Raw genomic sequence first — 18,355 nt, 5'->3', positions numbered from 1 at the left:
AAAAAGAGCGGGACTTTTGTCGCATTATTTGTGCGCTGCGCGAAGTAGTTCTCGAAAAAATACAGTTGTCAAACAAAGAAGCGACGATTTTTGGCTCTTGAAACGTGTTCGGCTCGAAACAATAGCGTGAATCTAATCTAAGATACATCGACATATATCTTAATTCAACGAAGGAAGGGAAAATTAGTATCGTGTCGCAAAAAGCCGGATTTGTTTTATATAGTTATATTTGAATAACCTTTCTTTTTTTTCTTTTTTTTTTATGCCGCCATCTTTGTCTATACTGCCTCGTGGAATGCGTTTTGAGCAAGAGCGGTAGTTCTCTTCTGCAAAATATCAGAAGCCGCGCATCCGGCCGTAGCCTAGTGACAGTCCTTTTTGCCCGCATGATAAGCGCTGAAAAGCTGTAATAGACTAGCAGTTTGGTGTCGCGAATTTTCAGTGCGCCGTGAGGCTTCCATCTTTCATTCTCTCTCTCTCTCTCTCTCTTTATTTTTTTTTTTTTTTAATTCTTTATAAGTTAGTTTGACAAAATATGAGTACGGAAAAACTCTCGATGTCGCCAGCATCGATGAATAATTTATAATGATGTCTTCTATGGCTCTAGGCGCTGACCCTTAGTTTGCTCATTAATCATCATTGTCAGCCGTCGCTGACGTTCCCTGCCCTCGCAAGAGCGGTCCGGAAGATGAAAGGAACACTTAGCCTCTTTTCTCTTCTTTGATGTTGAAGGGTTGTGATATTTGGGTTTGTAGTATTATCTTCTCAAGAGGTGCTGGCGAAGCTCTGTGTTCGAACACGGATACGCAGCTTGAGAAACAAATCCTAAAGTGACCAAGAACAACAAGTCCACGCGGCACTGAGGAGTGTCGTCCTATTTTTCAAAATTTCTGCAATTAATATTCCGACTTACCCGTCATGTAATAGCGTGTACGTAACAGCGTCAAAGCTGTAATCTTTACGGTATTCAGATCACGACAAAAATTCATACTGTGTTCTCTTATTTTTATTTTCCTTGCAATCTCTCTCTCTCTCTCTCTCGCTATATATATATATATATATATTTATGGATATTTGGACGTACGTTGAAAAATTTATTATCTTCCTTCCCACAATTGAAAAGCTTTGCATTCGAGTTTGCGATTTATTCTTTAGTTTTATTTTTTAAAGTTTTATTAACATCTAAATATGTTCCATACATATGCTGGTGTACCCGGTCATATATTTTTTAATCATTACTATATTTGCCGGCTCAGTATTTTATGCGACCAAGTAGTCAGTAGCAACCGCAGGATAATCTATCTAGATGTCTTGAAAAATACGTGCTAGATACACCACTTTACTCTGAAGACTCACTGTACAATAAATATAATTTCAGCTATTTCGCAGCCACTGGCTCGTTCAAAGCACGCATTTTAATCGTTTAAAGATTACACCTTTAAGCTTTTAAAGAACCTATACGGAACGCAAGTTCGTCTGCTTCTTTTGCAGTGCTTCTGCTGGCGTTAGAACGCCGAGCTCTCAATGGCACTGATTGAAAGGTAGTGGGTAGACCTCAAGACAAGATGCTTTGAGGTCTGTCCCTTCCATCAGAGCCAATCAGAACTTGGCGTTCTGACGTCAACACTGCACCTGCAAAAGAACCAGACGGACTTGCGCTTCTCATGCCTAACTGCTTCGATGGAACACTGAAAGCTATGGTGGCGGCATCCGGCGACGTTAGGAGCAATCTCCAGCACGTGAAAGAACGTTGGCGAGGGAAAGGGCAAACCTTATGACGAGGAACGATTGCCAGCGATGATGCTGAGGCAACCGCGGGAGTGGACGGGGAGAGTAAACTGCGCTCGTTTATCTGTCACCCAACCCCAAGGCTGAATCAGCGGAGCTTCTCGCTGCAGAAAATTGTCTGTGACGTCAGCTTCCATAGAATTGCGCTCACTCGTTCGCATGACGAAAGAGTCAATCTGGAGCTACTCTCAGCAACGTCATAGCTACGTCATAGCGGCTGCGCGGTTCTGAGGCGGTTATGAACACACCCCCGTACGCGTCACCGGCGCCTTGGAGTCTGCCTCCGAGAGAGAAAAAAAAAGAGCCGACGCTATCTTTCCCGTTGGGAGTCAGAGTCGAAGTGCGTTTCATTCAAGCAACATGGGATACCCCGGCAAGCTACTCTACTGCAAGGCATTTTACGCGTACTTGTGAGTCTTCCTGGCATGTTTTTAGACCATCTCTGACTTTCCAAGCCCTGCGCTTTGTGGCAAAGATGTAGAGCCATCTTTCGCTTTTCCGGCTCCCGTCTGCAAAGTGTCGTCTGCTATTTCAAACCTGTCGTCGTCTGCTTTTTTGTTTGGCGGTGTGCGTGCGCTTTCCCCCCTATCCTGTTTCTTTTATGACTTTTTTGCTGTCTCGTGTTTTTGTCTCCGCTGCGTCTTCCTTCTAAACGTAAATCTTTGGTCTCTCTGTTTGGATCGTCCTCGGTTCACTCATTTTCGTTTGAAAATGATTTCTTTTGGTATCTCGTGGAGCCTGTTCGCAGACGTCGAGGTGATGTCACTGGCAGACGACATTTCAAAACTAGCAAACAGAAGGGGGGAAAAAAAAAAAGAAGGGGGGGGGGGGAGGATAAATTATTCTGGACCTATGACTTCGACCTGATATCACAAGACGAAATATCTCCGCGTCGCTGCGCGACGTCTTGAATAATAAATTCGATCGTTCCTATGAAAGTCTTCCAGTCATCGGAGATGCAGCCTGCCGTGGAGTTCGGTCCCTTTCATGAAACTGTGATGAAATGCCCAGAGCGTTCGGGAGGCGGCATTGTGTTTCGAATATAAGACACACAGGTGCCTTGCGCAACTTGGCGCCGGATAAAATGACGGCGCTCCAGTTTGCTGCGCAAAAGAATGCATCTCCGTCTAATTTTCCGCCAAACGGATGTTGGCGCACATGCAGGAAATGCATTCACGCGCATTATCACGCCAAGTTCAGTAACACGGACTCTGTGTCGTCGACACGTGACGCCCTGACGTCAGGGAGAGCTCCCTCAGTCTGCGCTACTAAAAAGGATGCCGCCGTGTATGTCGCCTCTCTGTCTGACCCGCAAGGCCAGCGAGGCCTGCAATTTGAGTTTTGCTGCCGCCAACTAAAATGAAAGATGGGCGCATCTGTCAACTCGCTTATCTTTTCTCTTTGCATTTTTTTTATTTATTATTTGTATGCGCTTTTGGACTTCTAACACCGTAGGTTTCTCGGACAAAATTCCCCCTCTACAACTCATCGGCCCCTTCGAAGAGGTTACTCCGCTCCCATTTTAATTGAGCAAGATCGTTCGGGAAAGTGCGCTGTTACCACTCTACTGGTGCTATTATAACTGCCTAATTTACATAAATACATGATTACAGGACGAAAAAAATTGGCGCATACCATTACGCGTGATGGTTGCGTGGACGTCGAAGCGCTTCCGCTATGAAAGCAGATCAATAAAAAAAAAAAAAAACGAAAAAGAAACGAGCCAAAATCGAAACCGGAACCGAAGAGCGCCTCAAGCGGTTGCTCTCTGCACTAAGTCGTTTTCTTTCTTTATTTTATTTTTATTTTTTAATGTTTATTTAATCTGCCGCCGTTCTGCCACGGTCGGGCGCCGCGGAGTCGGGTGCTGCCGGTGTCGGTCGTTCTGTTTATTTTCATTGTGTTACTGACCTTAAACGGTGCTCGTCATGTCGCCTGCTCTCTCGGTAAAAAGGGACCGGGTATCTTCCGTCGGACTAGACCTAATGCCGCCCCAACTAGTGGGACCAATGCCCAAGTTGACCGTGTTCGCCTAAGCCTACTGACCAGCCAACGCACGTACAGCTCAAATTATTATCTCGAGTTACCGATAAAAACTAGAGCAAGTCATAGGCATAAAGGGAATGCATGCTACCGGTTGCTTTCCACTAACTTTTCCGGAACTAGGCAAAAGTGCATGCGCTTAGCGGTCGTTTGTTGTAGGCAGTTCGAGCTTGACGGGAAAAAAGAAACGTGTTTTTTGTTGCTTTTCTCTCCCCTGTTTGAGGAGACCCCCCCGAACTGATACGAACTCGTTTATTTCTTCCAAAGTGATGCGGTCCAATAAACAATTGCAATTAAATGGGCTCCATATTTGGGTAAGTTAGTTTAGCACGCGCCATTTGCGTTGTTTATTTTTACTAAATTTGCACGATTTCCTGTCTTCGTAGTTTCTTAACACCTGTTTCTGTTATTGTCCTTCGATCGTTTCGTAGTGCTCTACATGCAACGTTTGTGCCGTGTATTGAAAGAAAACGCCCCCCTTTTTTTTTCTTTATTTTTTTTCACTTTCACTTGTCTGAAATTGTGTTACTACTCACACCAGCATTACAGGGATATATCACATACTTTTCCTTCTCAGAATTGGAGCTGTAGTTTCCGTGACTGTCGATTTTGTGCCGGTCCCTCCTAAATTCCCGACAATAATTTTTTTTTTTTCTTAGCACGTTTAAAATTAGCCCCACACTGCTTGTGCTTGACCCATCATATCTTAGCATTTTGTTTGCAGCAAAGCAAGAAAAGAAACAAAGCAATGCACCACTTGTCCTAGGCACCCTCCAAGCAAACCGTTTCGATCAACGTCTCAAGTTTTGCAGCTGTCCCTTGGGCTCAACTTTGTCGCAGTCTAATTCGGTTAGCGCAAATTAGCGAGCTGAGCTCGAGGTGGTCGAATAAGTGCCCGTTCTAAAAGCGCCTTTATGTGTCCAGTCGGTCTATGTCCTCACCTGCATGCTTGCACTTCGTGTGTGTGTGTGCTTGCTAGTGCGTGCCATTGTCTTTGCCGCTTTTTCTGCAAATGTCCCTCTCAACACCGCTTTGTAACTCACTCTTTCTTCTCTCCCCCCCTCTCTTCCCCTCCCCAATTCTGTCCTACTTTTTTGTCTGCGTGGCTTCTGCGAAAACCTAGAATTCTGCGAAAAAAGTAAGACTACTGGAACTAAAACTTAATTACTCTCTCTCCCTAAATTAACTAACATCTGTCTTTGTGAACTGCATGCCGTTCAACCATGGTGTGCCGTCGTCTGCCTGAGTGCACAGAGCATTCGACAAACGCCTTTTTATTTAGCGTATTTGTCGCATACTGGCCCTCTTATTTGATTTCGTGAAAGTCTGACGAGACGGTCTCCTGTTCGTCTCGGTGTTTTCAGTGGTTTTTTACCTGTAGATAAGGTATTTTGTAATTAAGTTCTTTAAGACATCTCTTCTACCGTGCCAGCTCTTGAAATTCTCTAATATCATGCCCCCAAGTCGTACACTACAATTAATCCACCGACTTCGCTCGCGAGCGCCGTGTATTTAACTTGGCGCAACCTCTTTTTCTTTCCGTTAGAAAACAACGCTGGCCCAACTTCAAAGGAATGCAGTCGGACCTCCAAAGCCTATTTCAGTTATGTGGTACGTTGTTCGGAACGCTCGCAGTCTAAACGTGCACACGTCAAGCTCCCGGCTCACACACCGTCCTTTCGTTTTTCCCTTTTCCCCCACAGCTAGCCTATACGACCCCCTCTCAACTGACATTCAGGTTAAAGTGGTCGAGTATGTAAGTACCACTGCCTGCACATTCGAAACAAGTGCATCCCAATGACGAGCGGTTTTTGAAGGAAAATTTGTTTTCTGGCGGGTTTACAGCTGCAAAGGACCACACAGAGCGAACATGCCTTTATACTCCTTGTGTCCGAGGAACAGGACGAGCTGATTTGTAAGGTAGGTGTCGCCCGCGCTATCCTTGAAGTCTTATTAACCCCCAGTGACTCATTCCCGACGCACGCTTCTGTCCTCTGCCCGTCGTCGTCCGCTTCTTGCATTGGGGTTGCTACGAGCTTCGATTCAAACTGAATGGGCGATGCCTTCCAGTTGTGCTTGCGCCTACGGTGGAGTCTGCATAACGATTGCCTTGCTGCACATACGTGACACTCACTGTTTTGCATATGGTGTTTGTACAATCATTTTCATGCTGTAAGAGTGTGATGGGGTGTGGTCGCAGAGGCATACAGCCTGCTTTCGAGTTTCTAGTTTGTGCGCCTAAGCGTCGTCCTCTAAAGTCGTCTTTTGTGGTGCATCGCATTACGGAGCATTCGTTGCATCAAACCGCTTTGGTGTAGTTCAAGAAAGCGTCAAAACTCCATGTACATGGTTGTAAGTAGTTACCTCAACACCCTCTCGTAATTTTCTTTTCACAATTTCTGTCTGCGCATATTGCAGTCTGTTTTTCAGACAGACGATGATTAACAACAGAAACCCCAACTCCGGTTGCGGTAATTCTCGTTACCAAAAAAATCGCTGAAGTTGCACATTGTTTACTCCCCTAAAGGTCGCTGCGAAAACGGTTTGAGTACCGTGGTTAACACGGAAGGAGTGCTGCACCAGTTCGTGCTTGAAAACCACCGTAAGACAGAAAGTAAAATGTGGAACTCTCCTCATCAGCTCTCATTAGCGAGAAACCGTCGTTCGGGAGAATGTGTTCGCACTTGTTGTCGAGCATATCGGTAGATAACGGCGGAAACACTGAGCTGCAGACTCCGTGCGTGTGTGCCTTTTTCTTGGTTGCAATCTCGAGTGTTCTGTTTTCCCAAGCTTTTCGGCGGTGTTTGTTGTCTAATAAGACGGTGCCCTTGGACACCTCCTGGCTTGGGTCCTCTGGAAGGTTTCCTAAACTTCCGTTTTGGTTTGCTGGATCTGCCTTTTCAGGTGATAGGTGATCGGATACTAGAAGAACCGGCCAAGTTTTCGGTGAGTGTCACAAGGTGCTACGCTGGAGATAAATTTTCTCCACTTCATTGTTTGTTGAAGGCTTTGATATTTGCATATGTTAAATGATGGGAATGATTAATTGCATTACAATTGCTGTGGGTGCGACTTCAAACTTATGCGCGTTAACTGGCGTCGCAACTCGGCCAGGCGGCTTTCGGAAAACATTCATCTGGCAATAAAGGGAAGTATGGCGATCTGAAGTTAACTACAAAGCTGAATTACATCGCGAAATTGCAGCTGTCGTCTGTTGCAGGCAGAAATACCTGCGTCTGCACCTGCCACCAATTGTAGTGAGCAGAGAGCTTTTTGGAAGGAGCTTCTCCATCTTTTTATGTCACAGCATACTATAAGTACTGTTAGCCAGCAAGGTTTCAAATTGTAGGGTTTGACAGAATTTTTTTTTTTTTTTTTCACGACTGATTTAGAAGAGTATATTATATTTTCTGAACTTTCACGTCGTCCTTAGCTTTTGATATTTTCTTTTGAGTAAAATTGTTAGTGAACCAACAATTGAACATCTTTTTCTAAAATGTAATTTCCAGTTCATTTTCAATCCCGGTAACAAAAGAGCAAGGAAATGGAAGGGTTTTGAAAACAACCTCAAACGTGTAAACAGAGGAAGAATTGTTTTTTGAAAGGGTCCCATTGTAGCATGTTGATTTCATTCGGTACACAACAAAGCTCACATGTGCATGATTTTCTGGTGTGAGGTTACGCACAGTAAGGCCGAAGTGGCTCAGGGTAATCATCCTCATTTTGTTTCTCGTCACAGGCTTTGGGCAACAGCTTCAGCTACGCCATATCCGACAAGCGCCCTCTCAGTCTCGAAGACATCCATCATGTACGTCCGTCGTCCCTTCCTAAAAAGCGTGCTTAAGCCAAAAGGAAAATGCGCCTTGACGTTCATAACAGGGTGCTGGCGACCTTGCACAGTTCTAATCGGGTCCGCAATGTTCCGCACGAAATCCGCAAAAGTCATCTTTAAATCGTATTCCAAAACAGAGTTCTACTGGCGCATAACAGACCCTTTCCGGAATTCAGTGCCATCTGGCGACTCAAATGGCAGTTTAACTTTTACCGTACTAATGGCGACAATGAACCTGTGGTCTGCAGTGTTTTATGGGGCACCGCCACTTTCGCAAGTTAACAGTAAACGAGAATGTGCACTTCACTGTACATTTCTTTTTCAATCTCTCTCAGTTTCGATGGCAAAAAATATGCAGCCAGTCAGAACGAAGCACCAACCAACATAAACGCCTTGATAAAGTTCTGTACAGCAAGGGGCTTTCAAGCCGAGTGTGTGCTGCTAACATATTGACTAGGCTCGAGTTCGGAGTAAACGCTTCGCAGCTCTTGCATCCAATTCCTCCTTCACGTCGCGCTAACATCTAGAATCTATAGGCCTCGAATCATCTGCTTAGGAACATCTTCAACTTCTTCCTTCATCAGTAAACAAAAGGCTGCCATTAGTATAGCACATATGCCATTTTTTAAACGATGATAGTGATCAAAGTGGCCAGACTGAATTCCGGAAAGGGTCTATTTTGTTTTTGTTTCGCCACTATGGCGACCACATCAATCGAACCGTCGCCCTGCTCGGCTTTCCCGCTTAAAACTTAGTGCAGCGTCGCGTTGTGAGGGTCTAGGTGGCATGAGGTCACAACAAGATGCGTAGGGGGGACTCTAGGGATTAGCTAGGGAAGTTCATTGCTAGGGGAATGGGGAATAGGGGAGAGGGAAGTACCAGGGCAAAGGAGTGAAGTTTGAGTTTACATGTGGGCATGTGAAGAAATAATCCTAGTGACTCATGTGGAGTGCGAGACCTAGACCAAACAATATGAAACATCGTCACAAAAGCGGTTAAGGCGGTGAATAAACTTCCTCGCTGGCTTCTCTCAATCCGATGCAGGACCATCGAGAGGAGGTTAGTCGACTGATTGGGTCTGCCCTCCACTCACTCTTGTGTGTCCCGGTGCACCACCCAAGGTTCACCGACCGGGTCGTCATGCTTCCCTGCGTGGTGAACAAGGCCAATGGCAAAGAGTGAGCAAGCTTTCCACTTCACCCTTACTCCTCCCTTCTAGTGGTGCTCGGAGACTGGGAATTTGGGAGAGCAATTTGAGTTTGGGAGAATCATCTGGTACCGCTGATGAGAGTTCACAGGTGTCATGAGCTCACGAGTTTCACGAGTTCATGGGTTTCGCGAGTTTATAGGTCACGTGGGTTCATGGACTTCGTGGTTCCCATAATACCACAGATGTAAGTTCTTTAATATTATGCGAGTTCTGCTCGAACAAAAGCTGAGAAGTTCAAGGTTGGGGAAGTGAAGTACAGCAGGTGTGAGTTCGTGAATTTGGTGACTTGGCTCACGCGACTTGGCTGTCTAAAATTACGCAAGTTTCACTCAATCCACCGCTGGGGGGTTTCAAGTTAGAGGAAACAACGTATTGCCGACGTGAGTTTGTGGGTTCTGCCCAAACGAACACTGTGGCGTCGGAGTTTGAGGTAGCAAGGTACAACTGATGCAAGTTTGTAGGTTTCACAAGTCGTGCAACTTAACTGTCTGAAATCATGCAAGTTCCTCTCGAACCGCGACTGAGTGCCCGCTTTCCTTGTTCCGCTCAGGTTCACGCGGCGCGACGAGGCGGCGCTGCGCGAATGTTTTCAGTGCATCACTCCCTGCCTGCTTAAGTCGACGGCTTACGAGGAGGAGCGGCGGCTCAGGGAAGAGTGCCAGGTATTGTCCCCCTTCTCCGACGCCTGTCACGCTCCGACACCTGCTCGTGGGCGTTGTCCCCTTTGTGTGGCCGTCGTTTGACGAGCTTGGCCGGTTTTCGGCCTTGCTTCGGCGGCTTTGGACTGGAAGCGACGAAACTGAATGTGCATTTCCCGGTTTTCTTTTTCTTTCTGCAGTCGTTGCTGCTGGTGGCGAAGAACCTCTTCACGCATTTAGGTGAGGAACCTTTGCATTGTCGCTGGTCATATGAAAACGGAAAAAGGAGTGGCACGTGATTTTTTTTTGCTTTATAAGGGGAGGGCAAAGTAATACTGTCAACTACCTTATTTTCGCGAGCACGACATTTCGCGAAGTGTGGACTTTGGAAATATTTCGCAATTATACTCCGTGTCACTAGTTGTGTGCAGTGCAGGTGAAGGCAATGCCAGCTGAAGAGAGAAAGGGCCAGCACTAGGAAGGTGGGACAAGAGAGAAGGGCGATGGATGGTAGGTGGAGAAAGGGAGAGCACTAGGAACATTAGAGAGGATGTTTCTCTCCCCTTGCCTGGCGTTGCCTTCACTTGTACTGCACGCAACTAGTGACACGGAGTATAGGTCTGGTAAGCTCTGTATTCCTCCGCATGAGGTGATATATTCGCAACACTAATTTTTCGCAACATCTTTCGTGTCGCAAAATTCACGAAGATTTATTCCTCGCGAAGTTTGAGTTGTTTACAGTGTGTTCATTGGTATACTGGTTTAGCTCGTAAAGGGAAGACATAGTGAAGAACAGTGCACATCTAGTTTTTCCTGTGGTTTTTTTCTCGCTTACTTTTTTCTCATTCGGAATTTGTATTGGGTCTAAGTCGGTACTTGTGTTAGTCACTATCACTTCTCCTCTTTCCCGCTGTTACTCTTTAAACTGTCTTGCACCGTGTCTTGCATTGTAAATTTTAAGGGACGGGTTTGGCAGTTCTCGTACTGCAAGTCTGGTGAAACTTGCGTCGCTTCTGAAGGCGATTCACACAATTAAATTGAGTCCGACCGGCTGCGAAGATTGCCTTGGCAACAGCTGCGCCGGCTCCAACAAAACGGGATAAAAACCGGCTTTGTTGACGCCGACGCAGCTGTTGCCATGGCAACCCTCGCACTCCGTCAGACTCAAGGCAAGTTGCGAATCACCCTTTACCCCAGCGAATGCGTCGGTTTTGTCGGGCTGCAAGATAGAGGGAGCAGTTGGTCGGCGTCTTTGGAAGCGTTGGGCATCGGCGTCAAGATAGTTTTGATGCTGCGTAATGTTTTGGGAATGTTGGATTCGGAGCAGTGAGGGGGGGGGGGGGGGGGGGTGCTCGGAGCGACGTTTAACCCTCCGTATCGTGGCGCCTTGGCATTCTGACGTGACCTCTCGAACCGCGTCCTTGCAGACGATGTGACGTTGCTCCTGCAGGAGATCATGGCAGACGCGCGCAACCTCACGAAAGCAGAGAGGTGAGGATCCTTTCTTTTTGCTTTCTTCGGTTTTTTTGTCTTTTCGTTTGGTGAGATTCGAGAGGACCGTTGGTTGAGCGTGTTGACGCGCCGCAGCCCGGAACGCGTGGAGCAAAAGCCGACTCTGCAGAAACTAGAACCCAGGAATCCTGGGTTCAATCGATCTGGATGAGTATTGTACTGGCGTGCTGTGATACCGTGTTGACACGCCGCAGCTTGGAACACGTGGAGCAAAAGGCTGACTCTGCAGAAACCAGAACCCAGGAATTCTGGGTTCAATCGATCTGGATGAGTATTTTACTGGCGTGCTGTGACGTATCACTACTGCCGGATGCATGTTAAAGGTCCCGGGTTAGCGGCGGAACTGTGATGGCTAAATTGCTCTACAGTTTCCCATTGTCTAAACAAGCACACAACACAATTGTGTTGTTTTTTTAGGGGAGATTGCTTGTTGTTGCATAACTCTGCGGGTTAGTCATCAATGTCTAACCTAAAATGACAAGTGACACGGGTCTCTGAGGCATTTTTTTCTGCCCCTTTTTTCGTACAGGTGCTCATTATTCCTGCTGGACAAGGACCAAAACGAACTAGTTGCCAAAGTGTTTGACGGCAACTTGGCCGAGGACGGAACGGAGGTTAGTTTCTTAGCAACGTTTTCGTTTCCGTTGGCATACGAGAAGAGCACTTATTTGTAACCAGCAGACACGAGTTTGGAAACATGTCTTTTTAAATTAGTTTTTTCATTATAAATTTTTTGCAATTTGTTCCGAACTCCTTGGGCTGCTCTAGGTCGTAAGGTGATTTTCAGAGTCTGGCTGAATAGTGCTCAGAATAAAACTGATGGACGGTGAATCTGGAACAAGTGCTTCGGTTTTGTGTAGTTGGCTCCGGTTTTTGTGGAAGCAAAATGAACCAGCCAAAAACTTCATCCAGCGTGGGCTCCTACCTCTTATTGCATTGTTTGTTTGATTTGCTGTTCAGAGGTAAAAAAGCAGAAATGCCCACACAAATTGTTGAATGGACTGCCATTTCATTTCCAGATTTATGAGGCAGAAACAAAGTGTTTCATTAACAAATTTCATGTTCCAGTATGCACTCATCCCATTCCCAAACTCTGTTTCATGGTCACTTCAAAAAACCTGTGGCACATTTGGCAGTTTGGTTTTTAGGTGACATTGTGTGTGGCCCTCTTCAGTGTTCACTTTCAATTGGCTCGCAGGCTATGACGGAAGTTCGGATTCCGGCCAATCAGGGCATCGCTGGTTACGTGGCAACTTCAGGTACCATGCTTTTCTCAAGTTTTATGGTCAATATTTTTTCACGGGAAGAATCGTCGCAGTTTAAGACTGCTACATCTTGGAGGATAGCTTGTTGGCCTTATTTTACAACCATGTTGCCGTGTAGCTAAGGATTGGCGAAACCTAACGCAGAGTTCCTTCAGGTGAACTGTTGAACATCAACGACGCCTACGCACATCCCCTCTTCTATCGGAAGATGGACGAAACCACCGGCTTCAAGACGAGGTAATTTGCTGGCGGCATTGTTTCCCCAGCTCTTGCTCGTTCTCTAGGTTCGGGCGCACATCCGGCGAGTGTGCACGACTCCTCTCTAATGTTCTAAACGTTCTTGCAGAAACATTCTGTGCTTCCCCATCAAAGATGAATCTGGTAGGTTGACACGCTTGGTGCACTTTGCGTTCCATTCGCGTGCCGTCGGACGAAAAACAAAAATGAAAAGCGACGGTAATTTGTGGGTTGCGCATTCAGATGCCGGCAACGGTAGGTACCAAGTGACGATTTCTTGAGTTGTTCACTTTTTAACGAACTCGGAGAAGGTCAGCGTCTAAGGCTCCGAGCAAGCCGCCGACGCGTTCAGTGCTCCTGTCCACGTACATGGTCTACGCTAAATGTTGTCTCTTTTTCGTTGTCATCTTGTGCAGCCGTTATTGGAGTGGCCGAGCTGTGCAACAAGATCAATGGCAAGCACTTCTCCTTCTTCGATGAGGAAATCGCCAAGGCCTTTTCCATATACTGCGGCATCAGCATTATGCATGTGAGTACCTGGTCGTCCGTTACCCGAGCTCGCAGGTACACCTGTACAAAGACTTCGAGGGGTTTCCTCATTTGCGTGCCGCCCCTGAAATGCAGTCGTTTTCTCATTGATTTGGACGCCTTCATCCCCCTAGCTTCGGTGATATGTGTTGTCAAAGATAACGAGAAAAAAATTCACGTATTTAGCCTATTTTCCCTTTAAAATTGTCTATGTAGCGGAGTGTTAATTTATACAGGGTCTGTATTATGAGACATGACCATCTCTTTTTAGCTGAGGAGAGGAACCCTTTTTAGCGATAATCTTTACTATGGGGTTTCATAATATTTTGATGGTCTAGTTTCTTTCGCAAAAGATGTTTCCCAGTGGTTGGGTTTTGTTATCGAAGGAATAGTATAAAGTCGCACTCTTGCGACCTCTTAAAACTGGGTTCCTTAAAACCTCTTACAACGAGAGGACACACTGGCACCATCTATTGGGTAGCAGTGTAAACTTGGTGGTCCGGCATGTTTTCTATTTCTTTCGCGCATTATCCTTTCTTTCTTGGCTCGAAAAACTTTTGTCAACGTTATAAACACGCCTTTCTTATAGGCATTATGCACATTTGACCCCGGAAATCCCACGAAACCTTTGCTCTTGTAAAATGAAGTTCCAGGGTCACCGCATAGATGGCGCCAGAATGCCAGTGTGTTCCCTCGTCTTAAGAAATATTAAGAAGTTTTAACTGATCTCGTCTCTCTCGGTCGTACTCGGTTGCAAGAGTGTGAACGGGCCCTTAGAAAAAGGTTCAGTGCACAGTTTCTTTTTATTACCTAGTGGGAGCACATACAGTGCTTGCAAGCTGTTTTGGTTTAGAAGCATTAAATAAAAGTATTTAAGGGGCAAAACATTGTCACGTCTCTTCCATCCTGTTTCATTTTGGTAGGTTCGCTTTCACGACATTCCAGCGGCTTCAGATTTCTAACTGAGGTACTTTAAAGAGCTTCTCCCGTTGGCACTGCCGCCACAGCTGCCAGTGTGCAAAGCGGCCATCACGTGCACGCAGCATCTAATTTGGAAACTACAAATAGCTCAGCAGAGCGACACACCGTGCAAATGTAACGTTAGTGGTTCGCCAGAGACATACCAAATAGCAACGCCTTCTTCAGTGCGTGCAGTTTTACATTTACGTGGTCACTTTCACATGTGTAATCATCGCTGTACATGTACGACACCAACCTTAAAAATACCTCACCAGCAGTGCATGCCTACCACTGCTTCGTTTTGCTGTCTTGATCATTCTGTTGTAGTACCATAATTCTTTATTTATTGTCATCTGAACATCGACATTGCTGATTCCTGGCACCGTTCTTCAATTGATGCTCGAAACAAGGAGCTTTACTTGTCCGTCCTAACCGGGGGGTCTATAAACTTTAGTGAACAATATGTTTTGTAGTATAGCAGCAGCTGACATTATCTGATTGGCTGATGATGACTCCACTTGCTAAATTAACCAATGTTTCTATTGATATGCCACTTATACTGCCAGTGTGCATCTGATTTGTACAGAACGCATGTCTTGTGTAAACATAGGTTTATAGCTTTCGTATATTATCTACCATTGCCCCCGATGAAGTATGTGTGTTCCTTTTTTTTTTCCAGTCTCTGATGTGGAAGAAGGTCAGGGATGCACAGCACAGAAGCAAGCTCTCGAACGAACTCATGATGTACCACATGCTGGTGAGTGGCTTTTGTATAATGAGTGTGACATTTATGTCTGCGTGAGATAGTAAGGAAATTGGCTCGAAATGGCGGGAGATCAGCTCAAAGTGATGTCAAAATTAAGAGACCAGCACAAGATCGACGACAGAGTGGCGACCAAACTCTTGGAGCCCCTGTACAGGATAGAAAATAAGCTTGCAGGGAGCATGTTGTAGAAATGGCATTATTCTCGTGTTATGATGTCAAGCAGTACTTCATCATCTAGGCATTAAACTGCTGTGAATGTGGTTTCTATATGTACTAAACTGACATGAAATTATCTGGAGGTTGGCACGGCACTGATGGGGTGCATTCACGTTTTAACACGAGGTCAGGAGGAGGTATGCTTTAGGGCAGTTTTTCAATAGCGCGCCAAGACGTGGCATTTCTCTCTTTATTTCTTCATTTCTCCACAGGTGTCGAATGAAGATGTGAAGCAGTTACTGAACAAGGAGGTGCCCAGTCCATTGTCGTTCAGCGCCGACTTTGCAAAGTTCTCCTTCACGCCGCGCGTGATTCCTGACCGGACTACTCTCGTGGTTAGTAGTCGTCCTACGAGGCAACGGACGGCCATTTTACGTTAGAATTTGGAAGCTTGTTCCCTCAAATACCTCGACTATCTGTCAAAATCCTAAAACTACGCCATTTTCGCTTCACTGTCACTTTGACAGTCGCTATGCCTGCATGCTTGTTTGGCAGTCGCTCTTTCTGTGTCGGACGGATCCTACCAGAATTGTGAATTGTTCTGGCACCACCGACGTTTTGGTAGTCGTATCTTGCACCATTTCCCAATAGGTAGTACTATTGTACGCTGGGAGTGCTCCGGAGAGGGGGGGGGGGGGGTGTAATCTCGTAGCGTGGCGTAAGCCGTCTTTTGCTCCCCTTCTTAGACGTTTGTCTAAATCGGCGGTTCCCAAACTTTTGTCTGCGAAACCCCGAAGAGGTCCTTGAAGGCATTCACGGGGGTCTGCCCCAAATAAAACAACTCTTAAAAAAAAAAAAAAAGCTTCCTATGCCGTCGCACAAGAGCTCTGATGCAGAATGCGTTGGGGGGTCCTCGAACGTCCTCGGAGTGGTTTAGGGTGTGCGTGACAACCAAAAGTTTGAGAATAGCAGGTTATAAAAAAAACATATTTCACTCGTTTATTTTTTTTGCTTATTGCTTATTGCAGGTTGTGATATCCATGTTTGAAGACCTTGGCTTCATCAACAGGTTCAAGATTCCCCGGGACTCTCTGGCAAAGTGGGTCCCTTTTTGTTTTTATTGCTTTCGCTTCCGTCCCCTAGAATATTGACATTATTAAAGGCAGTTGTCCTAATTGAAGGGTTATCTTTTTACTTTTGCCGGCATATCTAGTTTCTTGTTTATCAAGAGCGCCACTTTTTAAGCAATTTTGGGGATTACCTCTATAAACTTTTATTTGAATATAATATATAAGGATGTGGAAATTTTTGCATGAACAGTCAAAAAACTCTGCAAAAATCTATGTATTCTTTTATTGCCTATAAAAAATGGAGAATACCATTTTGTTTGCTACTTACTAAATTCCCGTTAGCAAAATTGCTCGGTAGTTAAAGGGGGAGACGTTGCATAACATCGAGAGAATGTGGCTCATTTCTTACAAAATATTCCTGCATTTTTCTATCAAGCACTGAAGTCCATTATGAATGACAGTTTGGCATTTTGATATCTAGGCAAAATATTTTCATATTAATTTTACAACATTAAGGAAATTTTGTGTGTCGTACAAACATGGTGTGGTGAACGTGCTTCAGGAATTGTTACGGAAAAGACGGGCGATCTGGGGCTGCTTCACAGTATCCTCCCCCTCCCGCCCAGGTTTGTGCTGATGGTGAAGAAGGGCTACAGGGATCCCCCATACCACAACTGGTACCACGCCTTTGCGGTGGCCCACTTCTGCTACCTGCTCCTCAAGAATCTCAACCTCGTGGGACCCTACCTCACGTGAGTCTCGCCACCCACATTTCATGCAAGCTTCGTCTGCAAACTCTCACGTCCATCTTCTGACTGTTGCAACCAAGCTTGCCTTTCCTGGCGACTGCCGCATGTTTTCTCGCCGACACCGGTAATGCGAGGGGAGTGCTTTGGCCATGTTTTGCTCGAGTGCGACCATTTTGCCAGCTCCGTTCCATGGTACGAGAACAAGAGTTGCGTTTCTAATACAAGTTCCCATTTTTCCGGTACGGCTGTTGAGTGGGACCTTGTCCCTCCAAACATGATTGTGCAAGCATTGACGGTTGCCTAACTAGCTTGCTTAATCTGTCGGAAGAAATTGCAAGTTACCTTGTCATGTTACTTGGTATTAAATTGTTAGGATTGCAGTTATTGTTGACGACCTAATAGTGGTGGTTTTTAATATGTGTCGTGCTCTAATGTTCTGATCATTATTGAAAAAAAAAAAAAAATGTTTTGGGCTATAATCTTTTTTTTTTTTTAACAAGGATTCTATGCTAATAGTTAATTGGAAGTTTTGGTGTGTCTTTGTTTGACTTCACTGTTTTTTTTTAGTATTAATATGTTTATCTTATGGGGCTTTGTATGGTCTTGTGTAACTATCGCTTGTTGTAACAACTCACATGGAGGTTAACAGTATCAATAGATAAATTAATAATAATAAGCGTTCCCTGACTGTGTTTGCAGGGAACTCGAGGGTCTGTCATTGTTTGTGGCCTGCCTCTGTCACGATCTCGATCACCGGGGCACCAACAACTCATTCCAACTCACCTCCGTAAGTCATTCCCACTCCTCCTCATTTTTCGTAGTAATTTACTTCCGCCGAAAATCTTGCAAGGAGATTAGCGCTCCGTAGCAGACAATTACAGGAAACGGTAACAAACCGGCATGAATCCAGTATACAACCTGCGGCATTTGTGGAACAGGATTTCACGAAACCAGAGGGGCACGTGCACAAAACACCTGCTGAACTCTTTTTTAATTTTTAATTTGGACACAAGGTTTCCGAAGAACAGTGCAAAAGGCGGATACATTCTGCCTGACGAGGCTTCGTTACCCTAACACGTTGCGTCAGCTGGCAGTGGAAAACAAAAGCACAAGTAATACATAATGCTTGCAGTGCATTGTATGAGACCAAGCGTTTGTGCAAAATTTTAAAGCTTCGCGAAATTGGCTGACTGGAAAATCGCTCAGACAGCAACACTGATTGAAGTCTTGTTCTGCCTATAGTTTGTGACAGGTTAAGGACCCTGGAGATGCTCCTCCTACAGTGCATGCTCTTGGGCTTGTTTTACAGCAACAGCTGTTATGGCCTCTTCCCACCACTGGAAATGACGTCCGCCATTGATGTCGTAGTTGTAGCTGTTGTCATAGTTGATGCTGCATTTGGGTATTAGGGCGTAGGGTGTCTGTCGTCGATGTTGCCAAATCCTCGAAAAAGATTGCCTGCCGCCCGCTGGAATCGAAGCCGGGACCGCTGCGTGCGAAGTGGAGGCGTTACCACAGAGCTACGCCATGGCGTGAACAACCTGCTCCAGAACTTAGTTTCTGTAGTACCCGATGCCCACTGCGTGCTCCCTGGAAAAAAA

General features: G+C 45.6%; 1 protein-coding gene across 5 annotated transcripts in view; it reads left to right on the top strand.

Annotated features, from left to right (window-relative positions):
* Positions 1-2,066: 2,066 nt before the first annotated feature.
* LOC8035585 (cGMP-dependent 3',5'-cyclic phosphodiesterase) overlaps positions 2,067-18,355 on the top strand; it is a 31,275-nt gene continuing 14,986 nt past the window's right edge. The window contains exons 1-21 of one of the 5 annotated variants that reach the window (XM_029967574.4): positions 2,182-2,198; positions 4,099-4,145; positions 5,378-5,442; positions 5,535-5,587; positions 5,677-5,751; positions 6,736-6,777; positions 7,571-7,639; positions 8,708-8,841; positions 9,424-9,535; positions 9,712-9,751; positions 10,939-11,002; positions 11,553-11,637; positions 12,222-12,282; positions 12,444-12,525; positions 12,635-12,669; positions 12,942-13,054; positions 14,693-14,770; positions 15,208-15,330; positions 15,964-16,034; positions 16,632-16,757; positions 17,454-17,541. In XM_029967574.4, the coding sequence (XP_029823434.1) occupies positions 4,129-4,145; positions 5,378-5,442; positions 5,535-5,587; positions 5,677-5,751; positions 6,736-6,777; positions 7,571-7,639; positions 8,708-8,841; positions 9,424-9,535; positions 9,712-9,751; positions 10,939-11,002; positions 11,553-11,637; positions 12,222-12,282; positions 12,444-12,525; positions 12,635-12,669; positions 12,942-13,054; positions 14,693-14,770; positions 15,208-15,330; positions 15,964-16,034; positions 16,632-16,757; positions 17,454-17,541 (1,533 nt within the window). In that variant the 5' untranslated portion in view covers positions 2,182-2,198; positions 4,099-4,128. Of the gene's footprint in view, positions 2,199-3,604; positions 3,735-4,098; positions 4,146-5,377; positions 5,443-5,534; positions 5,588-5,676; positions 5,752-6,735; positions 6,778-7,570; positions 7,640-8,707; positions 8,842-9,423; positions 9,536-9,711; positions 9,752-10,938; positions 11,003-11,552; positions 11,638-12,221; positions 12,283-12,443; positions 12,526-12,634; positions 12,670-12,941; positions 13,055-14,692; positions 14,771-15,207; positions 15,331-15,963; positions 16,035-16,631; positions 16,758-17,453; positions 17,542-18,355 lie in introns of those variants that run through there. The other 4 variants (XM_029967578.4, XM_029967567.4, XM_029967583.4 and 1 more) reach the window with 4 other exon arrangements.

Source organism: Ixodes scapularis, unplaced genomic scaffold, assembly GCF_016920785.2.
Source record: "Ixodes scapularis isolate PalLabHiFi unplaced genomic scaffold, ASM1692078v2 PGA_scaffold13__105_contigs__length_92229423, whole genome shotgun sequence".
NCBI lineage: Eukaryota > Metazoa > Arthropoda > Arachnida > Ixodida > Ixodidae > Ixodes > Ixodes scapularis.
Note: the sequence above shows the minus strand (reverse complement) of the source record. Positions and strands in the feature narration are given on the sequence as shown.